The sequence below is a fragment of the Adiantum capillus-veneris genome, chromosome 30, assembly GCF_014529385.1.
Source record: "Adiantum capillus-veneris isolate H3 chromosome 30, ASM1452938v2, whole genome shotgun sequence".
In the NCBI taxonomy this organism is placed as follows: Eukaryota; Viridiplantae; Streptophyta; class Polypodiopsida; order Polypodiales; family Pteridaceae; genus Adiantum; species Adiantum capillus-veneris.
Genome location: NC_140960.1, coordinates 100,890,969 through 100,911,149, shown reverse-complemented (window position 1 = coordinate 100,911,149; position 20,181 = coordinate 100,890,969). Strand labels below are relative to the sequence as shown.

Sequence of the window (20,181 nt, the reverse complement as noted above, 5' to 3'; positions counted from 1 at the left end):
ATAACTTGCAACTTGGAGCGTATGATGCTTGTAGTTGGTGCATGGTACATGGTACGTAACTTGAAACTTGGAGCGTATGATGCTTGTAGTTGGTGCATGGTACATGGTACGTAACTTGAAACTTGGAGCGTATGATGCTTGTAGTTGGTGCATGGTACATGGTACGTAACTTGAAACTTGGAACGTATGATGCTTGGTACTTTGAAACGTCATAGTTCAAATCTTCATCTTAAAAAAAACATTGTAAGCCTTTTTAACAACGTGTACATCGACCGGGCAAAAAGCCACAGGCGGTGACCCAAACCAGGTTACTTAGGTTAATTATCTGATCGACAAATAATTAATTGTTTGACAATAGACAAATTCAATGATACAACAAACACATGTCAGTATATATCATCAATAAGTTTATGTACACGTGTCCAAATGTGTAGTGATCAATCCTCACATATACAAAACAAATCTCATCATCACATACGATGTAGCAATGCACACTAAAAAATACATATAGAACGATCCCAAATATGCAAAAGAAATCTCTACGCAGGATCACTATGTGATCCATCACTACTGGAAGATTCACTATCATCGGTCTCATGATCGCTAGTGCCACCACCACTAGTCCGAACCGTGGGACTACGACTGTCCCCATCTCCGCGATTGTCACCATCATGGCCAGTGATTAGGCCGTTGCTCCTCCAGCCTCTCGACGTCGCCCCTTGGCCTCCTGTCGAGCCACCTCTGTCATATCAGCCTCCCCATGCTGCTCCTGTATTAGTTAGTGAAATAAAAAAAGAATATATTATAGTTACCATGAAAAAAACTACAAAGCAAAACAAAGATACGTACAAGTGGATCTGGAATGTCAGTAAGTGTCTGACACAAAGCACGATAGCCACAGTATGTGGCGTACTCTATCTCCTTTGCCGTCGGTGCACAACCATAGTCTTTCGTCTACATTAAGACAACCAAAGACTTATTAATTTTTGTATTCAATAAAACTATCTTTAAAAGTTAAAATGTGAATGGTCTATACTCACAAATGTGGCCACAAATCCATCCCGTCCCATCCGCCCTAGTCTAGATGTGTGACGTAAAGCTACTCTCTTTCTTGCTGCCTCCTAAGCAAATTTGAATAAACAAAATAACATAGATTAGAGAAAGTTAGAATCAATCTACGAAAGTTTATATTAATTCTAATATATATTACCAAAGGCACACACCTTTTGTTGGGAAAAATTAATGCGTAGGCGCATCTCCTTGCAGAAGAATTGCCATGTCTCCATGCAAATGGTTGCCTTTCTCTTGTTTGACGGCACCATACAATAGCGCCTGTTTATTTTTTAAATTACAATAAGCGTCAGAATATACCATATAACTATTAGACTTCAATGTTTTGTTGCTTTTATTGAATTTTTTATTTTGGTCATTTGATAAATGTCTCATGTTTTTATGGTAATTGAAATCCAGATTCGGATCAATCAGAGTGTACACCACCACCTCCTACTAGTGGTAGCCGGGGTGCACAGAGTTCCGATACTGCACATGAACCCGTTTACGATGATTTCTACTATGATGAGCCTATTATATGCTGGTGTGCTCGTTGTTATGGCACGTATCGCAGGCCACGACGGGAGTGCTTTTCACATCAGATGACTTATGGTACTTTTGAGCAAGCACCACCACCTGAGGAGCGACATTGACCTATGGTATATTTCATATCTCCCTTTGTTTGATATTGGAGTTTTAAAAATCAAAGAGTAAAATATATAATGTAACTAGATTATATATGTAGGTATCTTCACTTGATGGCGAGGATGACTTTACTACCAGTGGTGCACATATCTCTCGCACACGACACGGACAGGTTATTTGTCAGTTGCAGCTCGAGGTTTCTCGACATCCTCTACCTCCTCCGTTGGAGGCTGAGATGGCCAGGTGGAGATCATCCACTGCCTACTCATTTACAGGATCTAGTACAGAGCTATGATCGTAGACGATACGGAGGCTGGCAAGGAGGACCACTTCCTTCAGATGGAGTGGAAACATAGCAGGTTTAATCAATAGTAGTCGAGGGAGAAGTGCAAGAACCAATTGCACATTTGTGGAGTGTGAGAATAGTCATGAACCAAGACACATGACTAGGGATGTACCAAGATATATAGTTGTCCATGCTATTAAATCATTACGTGCTGGTGATGAATTGATAGTCAATTATGGATGGCGTAGACCTCCACGAGCACCCTTAACAGATGAGGGTTAAGATCTCATTGTATACAATTCCTAATGTTATTTTGAACTCTTGTACCCTAATTCTACACTTTAATTTGCATTACGTTTTGTAATGTCGCTAATTTATTTTGATATTATTTTTTGTTCTTTTCAAATGTTATTGAATTCCATGCACATCTCTCTCTCCTTTTATATATAAGCATGCTATTGATATAATCTTCTTTACCTTCAAATATACAGATTCCAGATTATGACAGATTACAGGTGGAATGGTTTCGTGCCGAGTATAAAGGCAATAGTGCCACAATGAGAAGAGAACCGTCCAAATTTTGGTCCGTCGACTCCTCAAAGTTAATGCGTGCAACAAGAGAGCCTTACATTCTGCCAACTGATGTTGAGCAAGCGTTCTTTTACAAGAACCCAAATTCTCATCCATGGTGGCAAGTTGTGCATGTCCAACCTAGAGGTCGTCAGTAGTTTGATAGCGTTGACCTTGAGGAAGCAAATCAGAATGAATTGGTAACATCCTCGAATCTAGACACATCCATGTTAGAGACGTGTAGAATTTCCCTTGCCGATCATGATGACATTGTAGATGATGAGAACGACAACCATCCGTACTCTGACACTACAGACACCGAAGAGGAAGAAATAGTGAATGTCGAGCATACGAAGAAATGAACTTCAACACAGATTTAACGGCAGAGGAGTTTGAAGAAGTAAACAAAGATAATGAAGATGAGATTTTATTGACGGTTAATCTCAGAGATGACGATGAGGACTATTAGCCGTGCGTATCAACTCAAAAATCAACCTATATTGGGTAAGATTTAATCTCGCAGTAATTCATTTTGTTAAGTAATGATTTTTATTCTTTTGAAATCTTACTAATAAGGGTGGGTGGTGGGGAGTCTCGTGGTGATAGCCTCATATGGCTAGTGTCAGGGTTCGATTCCCTTCAGAATCGTTTTTCTTTTTGTAGCTATGTACAAGGTAATCAAAACACGCCGCTGCTCAAGATACGAGGACGCTGCCACCGATAGTGAAGCCCATTTGAAAAGCCTAGCATTTTGCATGATAGATCAGCCCTGGCGTTTTTGCACTGCAGATCAGTCTCGACAGCAGCAGAAGACAGATCAGCCCTAGCATTAGCAGATTCCACAGCAAGATAGCAGATCAGCCCTAGCGTTTTTGCATCAGCATAACCATCTAGCATTTTGTAGATGTACCGCAACGAAACCCAGATCTAGACCAACGTTTTCAGTTTTCAGCAATCAGACTCCGGTGTAGAATCATCAAACCTCGCAGACCTCACCTTCCCGCAACAGTTCCTCACGCATGGTCAGATCCACGAGCGTTTGCAGTTTCAACCCAAAAAACATAGATTTCAGCATCTGCGTTTTCAGCGCATCGTCGTTGCATCGTCTTCATCAACATAAGAGTCAAAATTCAATGGATAAAGATTCGCAGATTTCAGCCATAGCGTTTTTCATATTCTGGCCCGTCTCGTTGTCGTCCTGATCTTCGTCCACGTTGTCGGCAAGTCCATAGCATATGATTCTTTGCGCTTTGCTCAAGATGACTGCTCCGAACTGTGCTCAAGGTTCCTTTTAGTTCTTATGGAAGGGAGAGCCTTCCGTTATTAATCGAAAGTGCTATGATCACAAACAAAGTGAATGGACACTGCGTGCAAGTGTAGAAACTGAGAGATAGCGAGAGAAGAGAGATACGACACCAGAGACGTTGTAAAACCCTCCTCCGAAGGCCCCACTCTCATCGGCGAGAGTTGTCTACTATTGATTGCACAAAGTCTGCTTTAATTGAGCAGGCTTCCCACTTCCCTGTTGACATGGATGTCACGTACATAGCATGTAAACTATGCCATAAAGCATGAGTTGTACTCTCCCTCGAGACCTGCCAGTAAACAGACTCAACCAGATGCAAACGAATCGTAGACATTGCTAACTCATCAAGATCCTCCCAATCATCATCACGCATAGACTTGGGCTTCGCCGATAAACCACGCAAGGGTTTATCCTATCCCAAATCCGCCAATGCAACAAGCATATGCTCCTTCCAAGCAACAAAATCTGCACCATCAAACTGTGTAGACCATAACGCTGGAAGTCAAATGAAAAATCAACCATAATGCTCGCAAAAGAGAAACCAACACTAAGTAGCAAATGTCAACCAAATCAGCCCTAAACTGGCTCGAATCGCATCAACAAAAGTCTGCAAATATGACTCAAAATCTGATGCAAAATTGCACCAATAACCGTGCAAAACCGTGCATATCCAAAAACCTGTGTACACCTATGAATCTGCTGGTTGCTGCAGAAAATACTCCGTGTGTGTGAGATATACCAAAAACAGTGTTTTTGGGACTCGAAAGGGCACAAACAAACCTGCTGCTATACCTGCTATAATTCAAAGCAGAATTTCAGCAAATAGACATCGCCATCGCTTCTGGAACGTGCCAAAACCCTGATCTAGACTCCTGGATCATGTAGATCTGATTCTGTATGACGGAGCTACGCAAAAAACTGCGTTTTAGAGCCCGAAAATGGCAAAAAACGAGTTGCACATAGTCTTGAACCTGCTCCTGCTCCACTCTGCGTGATGCAATGTCCTCTCAATGCAAGCTCCAATGCAAGAGCTCTGCCACAATAGCATCCAAGCACTCGAATGTCAAGCTCTCCTCCGCCGAGCACTTCTCTATCGAGCTCCACTGAGCTCAAAGCTCCTCTCACCAAGGAAGCCGCAACCAAGCTCCTAAGCTCCAAAGACAGCCCGCTGCCCGGTGTCGAATAACCCCATTCGGGCCAGTACCGGTTAAGGTATAATAGCATGTGCCTAATCACTCGCACAGCACAGCTCCCCGAATGAAAGGTGGGCTGGTGCTGATCGGAGCCCGCCCTCTTGCAATGCGTAGTCGTGTTGCATTTGCACTCAGTGGCTCGCCCGTCTCTTCGAGGGGAAACACATCGGCCATATATAACTTGCCCCAGCATTGCTGTTCTTCTCGTACCTGCATATCTCACCTTGCACCTTATTTGTTTGCTGGCCCTCCGACTCAGCCCGATACCTCCTAGTTGTGGTACATCCCCGATTATGCGATCTAGTCCCTGGCTGCCTGGTATGATGTCGAGTCCACCTGACTCACTCCGCATCCTCTTGCAACCTGCCTTGTCGCTGTGGGATCCAACGGCCATCTGTGGCCTGCATTTGTGCCAGCACTCATCTTGCTACATTCCGTCTGTCAGAACCAGCAAACGGCTTAATCCCGCATCGGCCAAGTATATTCCAGCGTGCTGTCAGCTCAGCACCTCCGCGCATTCGGGTCATTCCGTAAACAAATGCATCCCCGCATGGGTAACCTTCTCCCGGGTCCCATATGCATATCTTCACCTCCAGTAGGTCACTATCCCCTCATCCTCAACCATTTGGTGTCGCCCTCTTCTCTTGCAATGCTAGCGCTTTCCCCTCTTGGAGCCATCGCCAGCAAACAGGCAGATTCAGTGTTTCCTTCACCAAACCACTAACGCCAGGCCATCCTCAGCATAACCAGCGTTTTGCTATTCCTTGGCAGCCGTACCCTGCATTTACTAACGCTAGGAAGCAGGGGCAGATCCGCAACAAATCAGCACTACAAACGCAGGGGAAACTATCAGCAGCAGCAGCGTTTTTCACCATCAGTCGCAGCAGAAGATCCACAGCCAGTAAGGGTGATTTGACACTTGCAAAACAGTCAATTTTCAGCAATAAAAGCCCTGCTGTATCAGCGTTTTCTCAGCCAAAGTTTATCCCCAAAAACGCAGCCTCAGGGAACCCTAAACCTAGCGTTTTTTCGAGCGCTCAGATTCAGCCATAAGCCCACAAGAACAGTCCATTTTCAGCGACGAAAACAGTCCCCATTTCAGCCACGAAGCCGTCGACATCACCATCGTCATTGTCACCGTCACCGTCGTCGTCATCGGCATAGTCCAATAGCATCAGTCCTTTGCATTTGCATTGTACTCTTTCGTGCAATCAAGTAGACCACTCTCGCCGACGAGAGTGGGGCCTTCGGAGGAGGGTTTTACAACCTCTCGGTGTCGTAACTTTCTCTCTCCTTCTCTCAGTCTCATTCACTTGCACGCACTAGATCCACTCACTTTGTTCGTGATCACCGCACTCTCTATAAGACGGAAAGCTCTCTCTTTCCCTAAGAACTAAAAGGAACCTTGAGCTGTAAAGATCACTTATCTCGAGAAAATACAACATTCATTCCGCTGCACCTTCTGCCTCTACTATACGCTACACCTACTCAGAGAGCAGCTCCGAACGATTTCCACCTTGACAGATCGAGAGTCAAGAGACGAGAGAGAGAGAGAGAGAGAGAGAGAGATAGATGTTAAAATTATTTCTTTCTTTCTACTTACCGTGCTGCGTCGCGTCGATGACCCATGAGTTTGCACATTTGCTTGACCATCCACTTGTAACTCCATCCTGTCCCGTACGCTGTCTCTAGTGTGTTGATAACATATTTCTTGTCATCCTCATGCTGATCACTACAGTGCAAAATAAAGTCAATTAGTAATTCAACTAACAAACTAAAATTTACTTTTTTTATGTTAATTAATACTTGCTCCCATGGTATATGAACTTGCTTTAGATAAGACGAGCAAAGGTCTTGCATCCGACGTTTGAGTGCGATGCCGGCTCCGAGCTGGAGGATAGCTCCGTCAGGCAAGATGTCGCATGTGACACCCAAGCTAACAATGCAGTGCGCATTGGTGGAGGTGGAGGCACAGATGGGGAGCTAGTGGCTGAGGCGATGTCTCACATGTCGATCGGCCTGGTGGCGTGCTACTCTGCCGATGATGCCTACATGCACTATAAACATATGGCAGATTAGACGAGAGTTCTTAAAAACTACTTGATATTTAATCCATAATCACCATAATAGATATACCTCTGAGACTGACGGCCACTAGCCTGTGAATCAGGTGTCAACTAAGTACTAGGAGGTACATTAGGAGTAAGCCGCTGACTCTCATGATGTGATGTACCTGGAATAGGAGTCCTAAGCAAACAAAGACATTAAGGGTATACATATATTAAGATTTCTATATTAAAAAAAGAATGACATTACTACTTTATCAATCGAGAAGATTACCGATGTGCTATGGTCTGATCTGCACGAGAGGAAGTCTCCACTCCTGTGTGTGGCTGGGAGGATGTACCCTCTCCAGGACGTACGGGCAAACCCTGAATCGCCCAAGAAACTCGATGGAGCTGTCTAAACTGGCGTCATCCATCTCCATATAATCTGACATAGCCTCCGTCAAAGCCTCTCCTGATAGTCGAGTGGTACGTAGCAAAGTCTTGATGAACGTCAACTTCACTCTATGACCCTGGTCACTCATCGTATCTGTATATTTAAAACAAACCATGTGTCAGACTAACACAAACATCGTATCTACATGTAACATCAATGCAAGTAAAAATATTAATAGATCAAGAATCTACAGATGAGGTCGAAGCAACCATGAATGGAGTGGACTACAATAAAATAGATCAAACAAAAATGCTACAGATGCTTCAAAAGGTTCTGAATCAAATGCAAGATCAGGTAGCAAAGCTAAAAGAGAAACACACTCAATAAAAAATTCAATGCAAGAGTAAGCTACATGAGAGATTTGATGGTTTGTGGTCGAATGCAGCATGAGCTTATAACCATATGGTAGATGTGGACAAAATGAAGCAGACCTGGATGTATTCCTGGAAAGGACTCAACCTGAGCTATATGCTGTTGTTGGCAGCGCTTTCGCTGCCTACTCTCACATGGTATCAGACGCTGAGGTTCTTCTCCTAAACCGACGATCCCCTGCTGATTGCTTCCATCACAAAAAATTCCCTCAAAACTGAGATCGGTCCTCCTTGGTGGCTGTGTTTTCTACAAACAACAACGTTTTCACCTCTCAGGCTGTGTTTTCTGTGCTATGGAGCCAGATCAGCCATCGCTACTCCCTTCTCTCTCATCCCTAAAGGGATTACCCCAGATCAGCCCTAAGATCTTGTTCTTGGCGGACAACACACAAGCCTTGCCTAATTTGCACCTTTGCGTTAACTCTCAGCCCTTGCGTTAATCGCTTACGGGCACCGATTCGATGAAAGGACGCTTGTTCTGCAGCTTTTCGGATAGGTGGCTATGCCGTCTCCCTCAATGTCTCGACTACAATTGCCATCTTATGGTAGCCTATGCTCCTCCTCTCTTTGAGATGCAATCACATATGCTCTAGAATGTTTTCAGCTCCTACGCTCCTGCTCTCTTCCAAATGCAATCACATATGCTCCAGAATGTTTTCAGCTAATGCAGAGAGAGGGCATCTCTCCAAATGCAATGTTATCTTAAGGAGTGCGTTGATTGCAGGATGAGATATGTTTTCAACAGACGCAGAGAGAGGGCATCTCTCCAAATGAAATCAAGTACACTTGCATCTTGAAGGCATATGGCATTGCACAAGATGCTGATATAGGCAAAAGAATTCATTTTGATCTTGTTAGTCAGTGTTAATTGTGCTTGGTAGTGGGGCACTACCTTGGTCAACATGTATGCCTAATGTGGTGCACTTTATAGATCACAAAAAGGGGGAGGGATTCTGGCTCCCTCCCCGGCCACATGTAGCGTTTTTCTTATTCATCACGATGGTGTTCTTTGCAGCCCCGAGGGAGATAGCGCAGATAGACAGAGAGACGTGCTGACACATTGTTAGAGAGATGAGAGAGAGAGAGAGTCAGCTGTCTAGCAGGGCTAGAAAAATACACTTTCCATAACCAAAGAAAATAAAGGAAAACTTGGAACAGCAGCATTCTGAGGCCATTGAGCAGCGTGACTCGAGCTTTTAGGACATGTAGGTGGCTAGGCCGTCTCCCTCAATGTCTCGCATACGACTGTCAGCTTATGGTAGCCTATGCTCCTGCTCTCTTCTAGATGCAATCACAGATGCTCTAGAATATGTCCAGCAGTATCAGGTCAGGAAGAGAGAGATCTGTTTTCAACAGATGCAGAGAGATCTCCAAATACAATCAGGTACGCTTGCACTTTGAAGGCATATGGCATTGCACAAGATGCTGATTGTGATTGTGCTTGGCACTACCTTGTTCGACATGTATAACTAATGTGGTGCACTTCATAGATCACAAAAATTCCTTTAGGAGCTTCCTATCGCGGATGTCGTCTGAATGTGGGATATGCCTAACTTGGCACGGCCAAGGAGCTCCACGCTGTTTACACCGGAATGTGACATCGTGCTTGACATTGACTTGGTCGACATGTATGCCACCTATAGTGCACTTCATGAAGCACAAGAAGTTCTTGAGGAGCTTTATGTCCGAGATGTCTCTCGAAATGCAGTGACTGCAGGATATGCCCAACGTGGGCAGGGCCAAGGAGCTCTGGTCTTCTTTCAATGGAAAAAGCGAGGATATCTCTCTAGACGATCAGAGGCAATCGAGTAGATCGACTCGAGATTTTAGGACAAGTGGCTAGGCCGTCTCCCTCACTGTCTCACCTACTGTCACGTGACACATCCCAACCCTATGTGTCCGTGGACAAGCTACAACATAGCAGGGTTTCCGTCAAGTCCAGTCAAGTTAGATTAGAAGTAATCTGGCACTTTTGTGAGTCTATTCGTAGACCGTGCATGCCCAGTCACTTAGCAATAGATGCATATCCTCCGGTTGCACATAGCATGATCATCAGTATTCCCTTCAGAAACCATTAGATCAGTTAGGGGATTTTTCAAGTGACTTTATCCCATTTTCCCTATTTTTGACAATTTTCACTTATTTATTAAGTGACTTTTGTTGGGAACTGAGTAGGGAAAATTGGGTAAGTTAATATATAAGCAACCCAAAGCTAGCACTCGATAGCAGAAGAGGAAGCAGGAGCTTCCCGCTCAACAAGCAACTTCTCAGCAGTACCCCCCTCAGCACCCCTAGCGTTTTCTAGCTCTAGGCCAACCCCCATCCTTGGCGTGTTCCCCCAACATGCCATCGCCATCAAGCACCCCTTTCTTGGCGTTTTTCCTCAGAACCGGCAACCCGATACCGGCCACAATCTCCTAGCGTTTTTCAGCCCAAAACGCTACAGCCATCATTGGCGTTTTTGGATTTCCGACCCAGATCACCATTAGCGTTTTTGCTAGCATCAGCCATACATCAGCGTTTTTGACTTTCAGCCCTAATCTGCAGCATATACACAGCGTCTTCAGCCTATGACTCCGTAGCAGATCAGCCCTAGATTGGTTGCAGATGTTTCCCCCATTTTCAGCCATAAAAACGCAGCCAAAACAATCATTTTCAGCCACTGAAACAGTCCCGAAAAACAACAGTTAGAAGACCACAGATTTCAACCACCAAGTCGTCGTCGTCACCACCGTCGTCGTCATCGGCATAGTCCCATTGCATCAATCCATTGCATTCGCATTGTACACCTTTGTGCAATCAAAGTTAGACCACTCTCGCTGACGAGAGTGGGGCCTTCGGAGGAGGGTTTTACAACCTCTCGGGTCTCGTATCTCTTCTCTCTCTTTCTCTCAGTCTCATTCACTTGCACGCACAATATCCACTCACTTTGTTCGTGATCATAGCACTCTCCATAAAGACGGAAGGCTCTCTCCTTCCCTAAGAACTAAAAGGAACCTTGAGCAAATAAAGATCACTAATCTTGAGAAAATACAACATTCATTCCGCTGCACCTAGCACCTACAACTGCCAGCTTACGATAGCCTACGCTCCTGCTCTCTTCCTGATGCAATCACATATGCTCTAGAATGTTTTCAGCTGATGCAGAGAGAGGGCATCTCTCGAAATGCAATGTTATATCAAGGAGTGCATTGATTGCAGTAGTGTCAGGTCAGGAAGGGAGAGATTTGTTTTCAACAGATGCAGAGAGAGGGCATCTCTCTTCAATAACAGATCTTGAGTTCAACTCTCGTCGGATAGATCTTTGAGGTCTCTTGGGATAGTTTCCTACGACGTTAAAATCCTCTTCTTCTTTTTCTTCTTCTCTAAATGCAATCAAGTACACTTGCACCTTGAAGGCATATGGTATTGCACAAGATGCTAATATGGAGAAAAGAATTCATTTTGATATTATTAGTTAGTGGTTGTGCTTGGCACTACCTTGGTCGACATGTATGCCTAATGTGGTGTAGTCCATAGATCACAAAAAGTATACTTACAGTAAGAGGTCAAGCCAAGGGTTCAAGATCCTTCGCCTACATGCTCGTTCTACTCGTTTCGCCCACTAAGAGTAGGGAAGGCTCGCTGGGGTGCGTTGACGGACGGCACTTGGGCTTGCAGTGGAGGCATGGTGGATTGTGGGTTGAGGTCAAGACAAGGGTTCAAGAGCCTTCGCCTACTACAGGCTTGTTCTACTCCTTTCGCCCAGTAAGAGCAGGGAAGGCTCGCTGGGGTGGGTTGACGGACGGCACGTGGGCTTGCAGTGGAGGCAGGGTGGATTGTGGGCTGAGGTCGATGCAGAGGACCGCCCTGGGTGGGGGCACCTGGCTGCAGAATCCTCTTCGGCTGCCCTGGCTCTTCATTTTTTGACAGCAGGAGCTGGCTTGTGCTGATTTCTCCTTCGGAGATCAACATGTAAGCCTCGGTTCCTGGCATTCTGTTGGGTTTGGGAGGTGGTGTCGCTCCAGTGGCAAGGGAGCCCCATTCGTGTGGCACTCTCAGATCCATGCTGTGGTTTGAAGATGGGATTGGCTCCTTAGCATCCAAGAGGTTCTTCTGGCGGCTCAAATCGAGAGGGTTTGTGCATGGTAGCCGTGCATTTCAAAAGACGACATCCTGGACAGGAAGCTCATCAAGTACTTTTTCCGCTTTATGAAGTGCACCACATTTGGCATACATGTCGACCAAGGCAGTGCCAAGCACAACATTTTCTTTCAACAACCACTCACTAACAATATCATCATAACTTCTTTTGCCCATATCAACATCTTGTGTACTACCACATGCCCTCAAGGTACCACTGTACATGATTGCATTTGGAGAGATGCAGTCTCTCTGCATCTGCTTAAAAAAGCTCTCTCTCTCTCTTCCTGACCTTACCTTGTAGCAATCAATGCACTGCTTGAAATAACATTACATCTAGAGAGAGACCCTCACTTCGCATTAGCTGAAAATAGGCTAGAGTGTATGTGACTGCGTCTAGAGAGACACCCTCACTTCATCCACTAAAAAACGACCAGAGCTCCTTGGCCCTGCCCAAGTTGGGCATATCCCCCAATCAGTGCATCTTAAGAGACGACATTTCAGACAGAAAGCTCCTCAAGCACTTCGTGTGCTTCATGAACTGCACTACATATGGCATACATGTCGACCAAGGCAGTGGCAAGCACGACGTCCCATTCCATTGAAAACAGCCTAGAGCTCCTGAGCCCTGTCCAAGTTAGGCATATCCCGCAATCAGGCGACATCCGTGACAGGAAGCTCTTAAAGTACTTTTTGTGATGATCGATGAAGTGCACCACATTAGGCATACATATCAATCAAGGTAGTTCCAAGCACAACCATTGACTAACAATATCAAGTGAATTCTTTTGTCCATATTAGCAGCTTGTGCAATACCACATGCCTTCAAGGTTGACTCTGTAGATGAGCTCTTCGATGAGTTTCGACTCTTTGTCAGCCAAATGAGAGGCTGCAAGCTCTCACTGAGTCCCCCACCAGGAACCAACGCCTAATTCTCATGGACTTCCACCATGTCCTTGATGATGGTCGGACTCTCGCCCAACAACACGTACTGAGATCTCTCTCTCTCTCTCTCTCTCTCTCTCTCTCTCTCTCTCTCTCTCTCACTCACACACACACACACACACACACACACAGGCACAAGCACTCTGCTATCACATGAGAGGCTACCAAATGAGAGGCTACAGCGCAGTTGGCCAGGGTAGCCATGGCGCTAGCAAATGAGGAGGCGATGAAAGGCAAGAAACACTCGCGCAGCTCATACAAAGAAAACACACCATCTAGCTCTTCTATCTTCACCCCTTCTCCTTCAAAGCTCACTACCAGACTTGATGGTGGTGAAGATGATGATGGTTCTTGCATACGCTTGCGTTGTTGACGTTGTTGCTCGATGCCTGCAACTCCATCTTCGACTCGTGCTTCTCGTTTCACTCTCTTCTTCTTCTTTGTCTCCACCTCTTTTTTTAGCCACGACATTGACGAAAAATTTCAGCAATACGTGCGCTCCGTGCATCTTCAATGGCGCTCGATCATATGCCAAAGTTGCCTCCTCAGCCATGTCAAAGGTCCCTAGCCAAACACGGGCCCCTTGCCTTGCAGAGTCTCGGATCTCGGCTACATATTTGCCCCACGGCCGACTCCGTACTCCTCGGTAATGCTTCTTGTTGGAGCTCTTGGCAAGCTCTGCGGGTGTTAATGATGTTCTTGAAGGGGCAGAGCACAATGTAGAGGCAACACCATTTTTTATGCCTTTCTTTAGAGGAGTTGTATTTTGCGGTGTTGATGATCTGGGTGCAAGGTGACTCTCCGTCGATGCATCTTCGCATTTTGAGGTGGGCGGAACCCATCCTGTTTTGTTCACAGCTTCTTTAAGAATGCCATACACCATCATGTCATCTGAGTCATTTTCATTCAATGGCAAATTAGAGCTTGTGCCCAAGCATGATCTCAAGCAAGTTGGGGTGACTTGAGAGGAAGGAAGTCTCCATGGACTGCTAGCCATGGCAAGCTTTGTGGACAGATTATGTGAACAATCTGTACGAGCAAACGAGAGTGGGTCGAGGGGCCGGACTTGGCGACACCCGTTTGAAGGATGTTTCCTCGCTTATACGACATAAACCTCGTCTATGCGTGCTTAGCACTTGAGTCCTCTCTACAGTAGCTACAAGGAGATATAACATGCTGGTATGGAGAGATGACATCATGGTTTGAGCTACATGGATTCAGCATGGACTCATTGCTCCCCTTCCACTACTCATTAGATGCCTCCTCTTTGACTCTTACACAATCCAAGATCACCACTCATTCGTGAGGACCTGAATCAGCTGGATACCAAGAGGAAATAATCTTAATGTCATTACATGTAGAGGACAACTCTTCAACCATTGTTAGAGAGGACCTACTGCCACACTAACAATGAATAAAAGTAACACAATCAATTAAATACTATTTCTTGAAAGACGAACGCACTTACTACCTAGTAGCAAGTCAATCTCATACACTTGAAAACAGATTAATAATAGAACAGAATTTTCCTCTTGTGAAGATATCTATTTCCCTCTCAATTTTCAAACCAACGCAATTGTTGGAATTTGTCAAATAATGGCTGAATGGATCACCTTGCACGGTCTCCCTCGCGTATAAGCTATAGCTCTTCAACAACTACTTGGATCATAATCGTTTGCCAAACAACGATGACCTCCCCGCCAACAAAATATATAGGGATGGGTGCAACTCAATTTTTGTTTTTGCCTAGCGACACTCAGTCATGAACAGCACTACAGAACACCCACTCACCATCCTACAATGCTTAGCAAAATGGTAGCTGATCCTATGGAGACAACTTCACCGCTCTGTTGTGTGGTGGATAGAGATACTTACTAGGATAAGATCAGCTTTGCGGAGAAATTGGACTTGATGTGTCACAAGGAATCTAGTTTTCCTTTCCAAGGCTCCAAGCAAGCAATCCTGCAAAAGCTTAAGTAGTCAGTAGACTTGATACTCAGCATTTGTTCATAACCGTATTAGCACATTGACCTTGAATAGGGAAGACCCCGTGTGCGCATCTAGTGCGCTGAATATATCATCTAGGAAATAGACGTCAAAATCTTGATATACTGCCCTAGCTAGCTGAATCCTTTGTTTCTGTCCACCACTAAGGTTAATGCTTCTTTCACCTATCTCTGTTTCATCACCAAACTCGAACAAGGCTATATCTTGCTCCAAGGCAATTACTTTGATGGTTCTCTGATACTTGACCGTCCCACTCTGAATCCATGCTGTCTACGGAACATAGGCAGTTGTACCATGTACCTCAACCTGCACGCACAACAATAGAAAATATAATGTACGTGAAATGACCTTATGCTCTCAAACAATGCCATGAAGACAAAGGAAATGACATTATGCTCTCAAACCTGCCCCTCGTTCGGCCTGTAGTAGTTTTCGTGGAGAGCTTGTGGCGCTGCTGTGCTTCCCGCGAGTCAAATTTCAAAGGCGTGAGCAGGTCTATTGAAAAAGAGCCTCGCATGAGAGAAGTGCCTCGCATGAGAGACGTAGGGGCAGTGTGCACGCGTCGTTACTAGCCTCGTTGCTCTGCGTCGTATAAGCAAGACAATTTTTAGGCGTCGATTATGCGACGTCTTAAAATTTTGGGCGTCGATTATGCAACGATAGCCGTTGTTTATGCGATGGTTAATTTTAAAATATATATATATCTTCGTTAATACGACATAAACCTCGTCTATGCGACGCATTCTTCATCGATTAAACGACGTCTATCAATTATTAGTCCCTCGCAAACCCCCCCTATGGCTAGTAGTGATAGCAACCTTCAGCAACACATCCGTCAAGAACAACATGGCACCAACCTGTGGCAACTGATCATCCAAAGTAGACATTGACATATCTTCACCTGTACACTCTTCAAACATCACTAGAAAAGGCGGCAAGCCTTGCATACCTTGTATTCTCGCCATAGCTTTAGCAACCAAAACTTGTGACTCGTCCTCTACATCGACCACTGGCTCATCGAATACCCAATCACCTTCATCAAGACATTCTTCTTCAGTCAACATGGCCTGACCATCACAAGACACGAGAGAGGGTGCCCACCCCCTGGTCTTTGCAAACTAGCTCTTCACCTGCAACCTGTTGTTCTTTGACCACCTTATCGACATGCATAACATCGTATGTCTCATACCTTGAGAAAGCAGACTCCGTTTCCGATGTGTTGTCCGTACCCAAGGCACTGCTATAGCTCGAATACACCTCGGCTTTCTCCACAAAACTCACCGGCTTTGGCACTTCAGCTATCTTCTCCATTGCTTGCGTTTTGGAAGTCATTTGGTCAAGCACATCAGGCGGTACTCGGTAGACTCCTCTCTGTAGCTGCTGAGGCGTCATAGGCCCACAAGGGATCGTGTCTACTCTATCATCACACCTACCCTTTTCTACCATATGTGCATCAACAAAGGGTCCGATTACCTCAAGCTCTTCCCTAGCAATTGAACTTCGCACCAATGGACTCGCCAGAACCTGCTTTGCCTGTTGCTTCTTCAAAAGCTTCATCCTCCTCCTCTGTGCATAGGCTATTCCTCCTCGTACGTGTATGGTCCATCTATCTCGACTTTATCCCGCACTTTTACATGCAAACAGTCCACAAACTTGGTCATCTTTAAAAATTTTGCATTCTCTGCAGTAGTTACCTTAACCAACTTGCCCCATATGGATTCAAACTCCCACACAAATTCTCAGAAATCACCGCCAAGGCTTTGCTTTAGGTTGTCCATCATCTGCTTCACTTCACTCCACTACATGTTGGCCACATATCGGCTTCAGAATGCCGCTTCCAATGTGCTCCAATCTTGTTTTTCTTCAGCCTGCAAGCCCTCGTACCATACCTTTGCTTTGCCACGAACCAGGAGTGGGAAAGCTTGGGCCACTCCCTCTTCTCTTGACAAGCCACTCTCCAGCAGAAACAACCCATAGTCCTGCAGCCACACTTCTGCATCTTCAGCACCTGTAAAAGTCGGAAAACCCGACCATGCCATTCTTGTTAGATCCTGCTCTTGAAGTCGCAAAACCGTCTTCGACTTCACCAAGGAGAAATCAGTAGCTCCTCCATGGGGGCACCACTGATGGGATGGGGGAGAAGGATACAACACCCGGTACACAATATGATTGCCTCTCTAGAACCCCGGGATTAACCCGCACCCCTACCCATACAGAAACACACAGCATGCACACTTTCTGGAACTTGCACTGAACAGCCTCGCTTACGAGCAACTTCGTCTACACACAGTCGCATTTACTGACGCACACATAAATGCACCCATATCTGTAAACACATGCACACAGGGAGGCCTCGCACGCCTCAACCACACACAAAACCACACCCAATCTGCAACCACAATCACTCTCTCCCTCTCTCTCTCTCTGCACACACACACGCAATCCTGGAGCCACTGCTACCACGGGCATACACGGGCATACGGTAAAAGACGAGATGTAGACGAGATTGATGGCGAACTCGGCAAGAAACACAAACCGACTATGTATCACATAAACATTATCCAATATAATGATAGCGGCCCTTGGCAGCTACTGCTCAGTCCATGGCGACTCTTCCAAACACGATTGACGGCGCTTATTACGATGGCCACACCATGGCGTGCAATCATCCTTGTGCTCCACTTTATGCTATTGGCAGCCCGTATCCCTTGATGAACTTCTACACCTGCTCCAAGGCAAGCCCTCGACTTCAACAATCCTGGCGGTTCCCCTTTGTCATTGTGTTCATGGCCACAACCCTTATCCTGAGATGGCTGCTCCCCTCTGCAGCCCTTGGCCTCTTCAAAAGCCTCTCCTCCTACACTAGGCCTGTAGCCCGCCCTTCACCTGCGAGACTCGGCCCTTTAAGCTCCTGCAGCGCTCTCCAACATTCCCCTCTCTTCTTGCATCTCGCGCAGCCTTCTCTGGCGCACTACCCTTATGCACTTGATGTCTCGGCACAATCACTGAAACAGGCTCCTCCTTCCTCGGCATATATATATCGCAACAAACGAACTGATGGGCTGCAGCCCTTCCACCTGCAGGTCGCGGCCTCTGTACCTTGATGGGCCCAGACTTGATTACTCTCGACTTCTGCCAGCCCTGTAACCGACTGTGTGGTGCCCCTCTTTTTAGCCCTACATATGGCCCTCCTGGTCCTTGTTGTTGATCGACCTTGGCGGCTCCTCTCTGAAACCGGCTTTACAGGCTCTTCTCAATCCTCTAATGCCCCCCCCAGAATCGCCCTTGCATGGCCGTTTTTCTCCTCCTCTGCCCACGCCCTTGGAAACCCCCCATCAGGCGCCACTTTCCTCCTGGCCGCCATGCTTTCCAGATAGATGGGACTTCCCCTCAGCTCTGCCCGTCCACCAGATGGCGCTATCTTCATTATGGAATGCAGCTTGCTTTCATTTTTTTTTTATAGCATGGCAATCTTTAAAAAAACCTTAACTTGCTACCTAGCGGGTGTTCCCACCAAACGCAACCCGCAACCAATAGCTTTGCATCTCTTACCATAACCTGAGACCTTGCTTTGGAACCAAGGTCTTCACGGCTTTAAGTAAACATAATTGACCCACAAGAATCAAATCCTCGGATGCTTTGATACTTGCCGATAATGGCGATTGCAACAAACATTGGCCGCTCCGAATCCCAATGCAACCATGATAGATGGCCACATTCAAGATCTGGTTTGGAATGGATCTCCAAAAGAACTCCGAATAACAAGCAAAAAAAAACAAGCCATAGAGTAAACGATGACTATATTTCATGTACCTGCAAACATCTCGATCATTAGAGGCCCAAAATCATCGCTTGACCTGTAAAGTGCCATATCTGGCACACACATCACAATCCAACTTGCTGCAATCTGCATCTAGTATTTGCTCCATCGCTTCTTCATGAGTCCTCACAATTCCACACTGATGCTAGTACCACTATCTTAGGTCGACACAACTCAGTTGCAGTAACGGCATGCAAATTGATGAGTTTAATAGATAATGAAGCTTTCCACACCACAAGTGTAGTACTTCTATGGGATTTATTGTGGGTGTACCAACCACCATACGAGGTGATGGCTTTGTATGGGTACTTGTAGATAGATTACCTATAATTTTTAAGTGCTTTCCAATCAAGTCCACTCTTCAACCAAGTTGGTTATTCACATTCTAAATAGATTATATGGTTAACACCGTAATTTTGTGAGTAATTGTTGTGAATCCATGTTTACCAATCACTTCTAGAAGACTATAAATGGTTGGGGAACACAACTCAATATCAGTATTACCAATCATCTAGAGATGGATGGACAACTTTCAAGTGTTAGAGAAAATATAATATAATCGTATATGTTATTGTAATGGCTATTGCCCGCACAGGAGCAATAGGCATTACGGGAATGATTACCCGCAACTACATTATATGAACATCAACATATAAAAATGACAAGAGAAGGAAGTACACAGTACACAGGCCCAGAACACCTCTTGCTTCATTCATTTGTATTCCAGACACAGAGTTACAACAATAGTTTCCATGAATATCATAGAGATTGGTTAAGTTTCATCAAAAGACAGGTATGTCCCTCGATATACAACCACTGCTCTAGCGTAGATCGGGAATGGTGCACACACTCCTGTCCCATGATATCCTGTGAAGAACTGCCGCTACGGCTGCCGCATACCGCATACCCCTGATCCGCAGTGTCCAGACCTCCGCAGGACCGCATGTGCGGCTAATGTCGTAACACCTGGCACGCACGATGGATTGCACGAACCCACACTCAGCCCCTCCGGTTGGAAGGTTCCAGTTGTTGCTCTTCCCACAATGCCATTCGGATTTGAATATATCCACTAAATCCATCCAAAAAAGTGTACATCTCATGTCCTGCTACATCATCCAAAATGGAATCCAAAAATGGAAGAGGAAAAGGATCTAGAACAGTAGCTGCATTCAATTTCCAGTAATCCACACAAATTCGGATTTGCTTATTTTTCTTTGGTACTACCACAATTGGAGAAATCCACTCCGGATTATCAATAGGGGTAATAAAACCTACTTCCAACAGGCGATCAATTTCCATCTTAACTTGTTTTGCCACATTCGGATTCATCCTGTATGAGTGCTGCTTCACTGGCACCGCATCCG

General features: G+C 45.4%; 2 protein-coding genes and 4 pseudogenes across 2 annotated transcripts; 2 read left to right on the top strand and 4 right to left on the bottom strand.

The window, feature by feature from the left end:
• Positions 1 to 538: 538 nt before the first annotated feature.
• LOC147418514 (uncharacterized) lies at positions 539 to 15,509 on the bottom strand. The gene is made up of 13 exons (XM_086506994.1): positions 15,022 to 15,509; positions 14,866 to 14,952; positions 7,474 to 7,645; positions 7,391 to 7,409; positions 7,284 to 7,297; positions 7,187 to 7,209; positions 7,058 to 7,107; positions 6,882 to 6,940; positions 6,654 to 6,782; positions 1,224 to 1,332; positions 1,041 to 1,121; positions 850 to 954; positions 539 to 769 (listed from the first exon to the last, which is right to left on the bottom strand). Exons 3-13 carry the CDS (start codon positions 7,638 to 7,640, stop codon positions 683 to 685), a joined length of 843 nt encoding a protein of 280 aa, XP_086363120.1. The 5' UTR covers positions 7,641 to 7,645; positions 14,866 to 14,952; positions 15,022 to 15,509; the 3' UTR covers positions 539 to 682.
• On the top strand, positions 1,355 to 3,172 carry LOC147418517 (uncharacterized; annotated as a pseudogene).
• Positions 5,182 to 5,925, bottom strand: LOC147418516 (uncharacterized; annotated as a pseudogene).
• LOC147418515 (uncharacterized) lies at positions 7,740 to 15,368 on the bottom strand (annotated as a pseudogene).
• Positions 15,510 to 15,531: 22 nt separating the features above from the next.
• LOC147418513 (uncharacterized) lies at positions 15,532 to 16,578 on the bottom strand (annotated as a pseudogene).
• Position 16,579: 1 nt separating this feature from the next.
• Positions 16,580 to 18,385, top strand: LOC147418512 (uncharacterized). Its single transcript, XM_086506993.1, has one exon. It carries the CDS (start codon positions 17,601 to 17,603, stop codon positions 18,099 to 18,101), a length of 501 nt encoding a protein of 166 aa, XP_086363119.1. The 5' UTR covers positions 16,580 to 17,600; the 3' UTR covers positions 18,102 to 18,385.
• Positions 18,386 to 20,181: the final 1,796 nt, after the last annotated feature.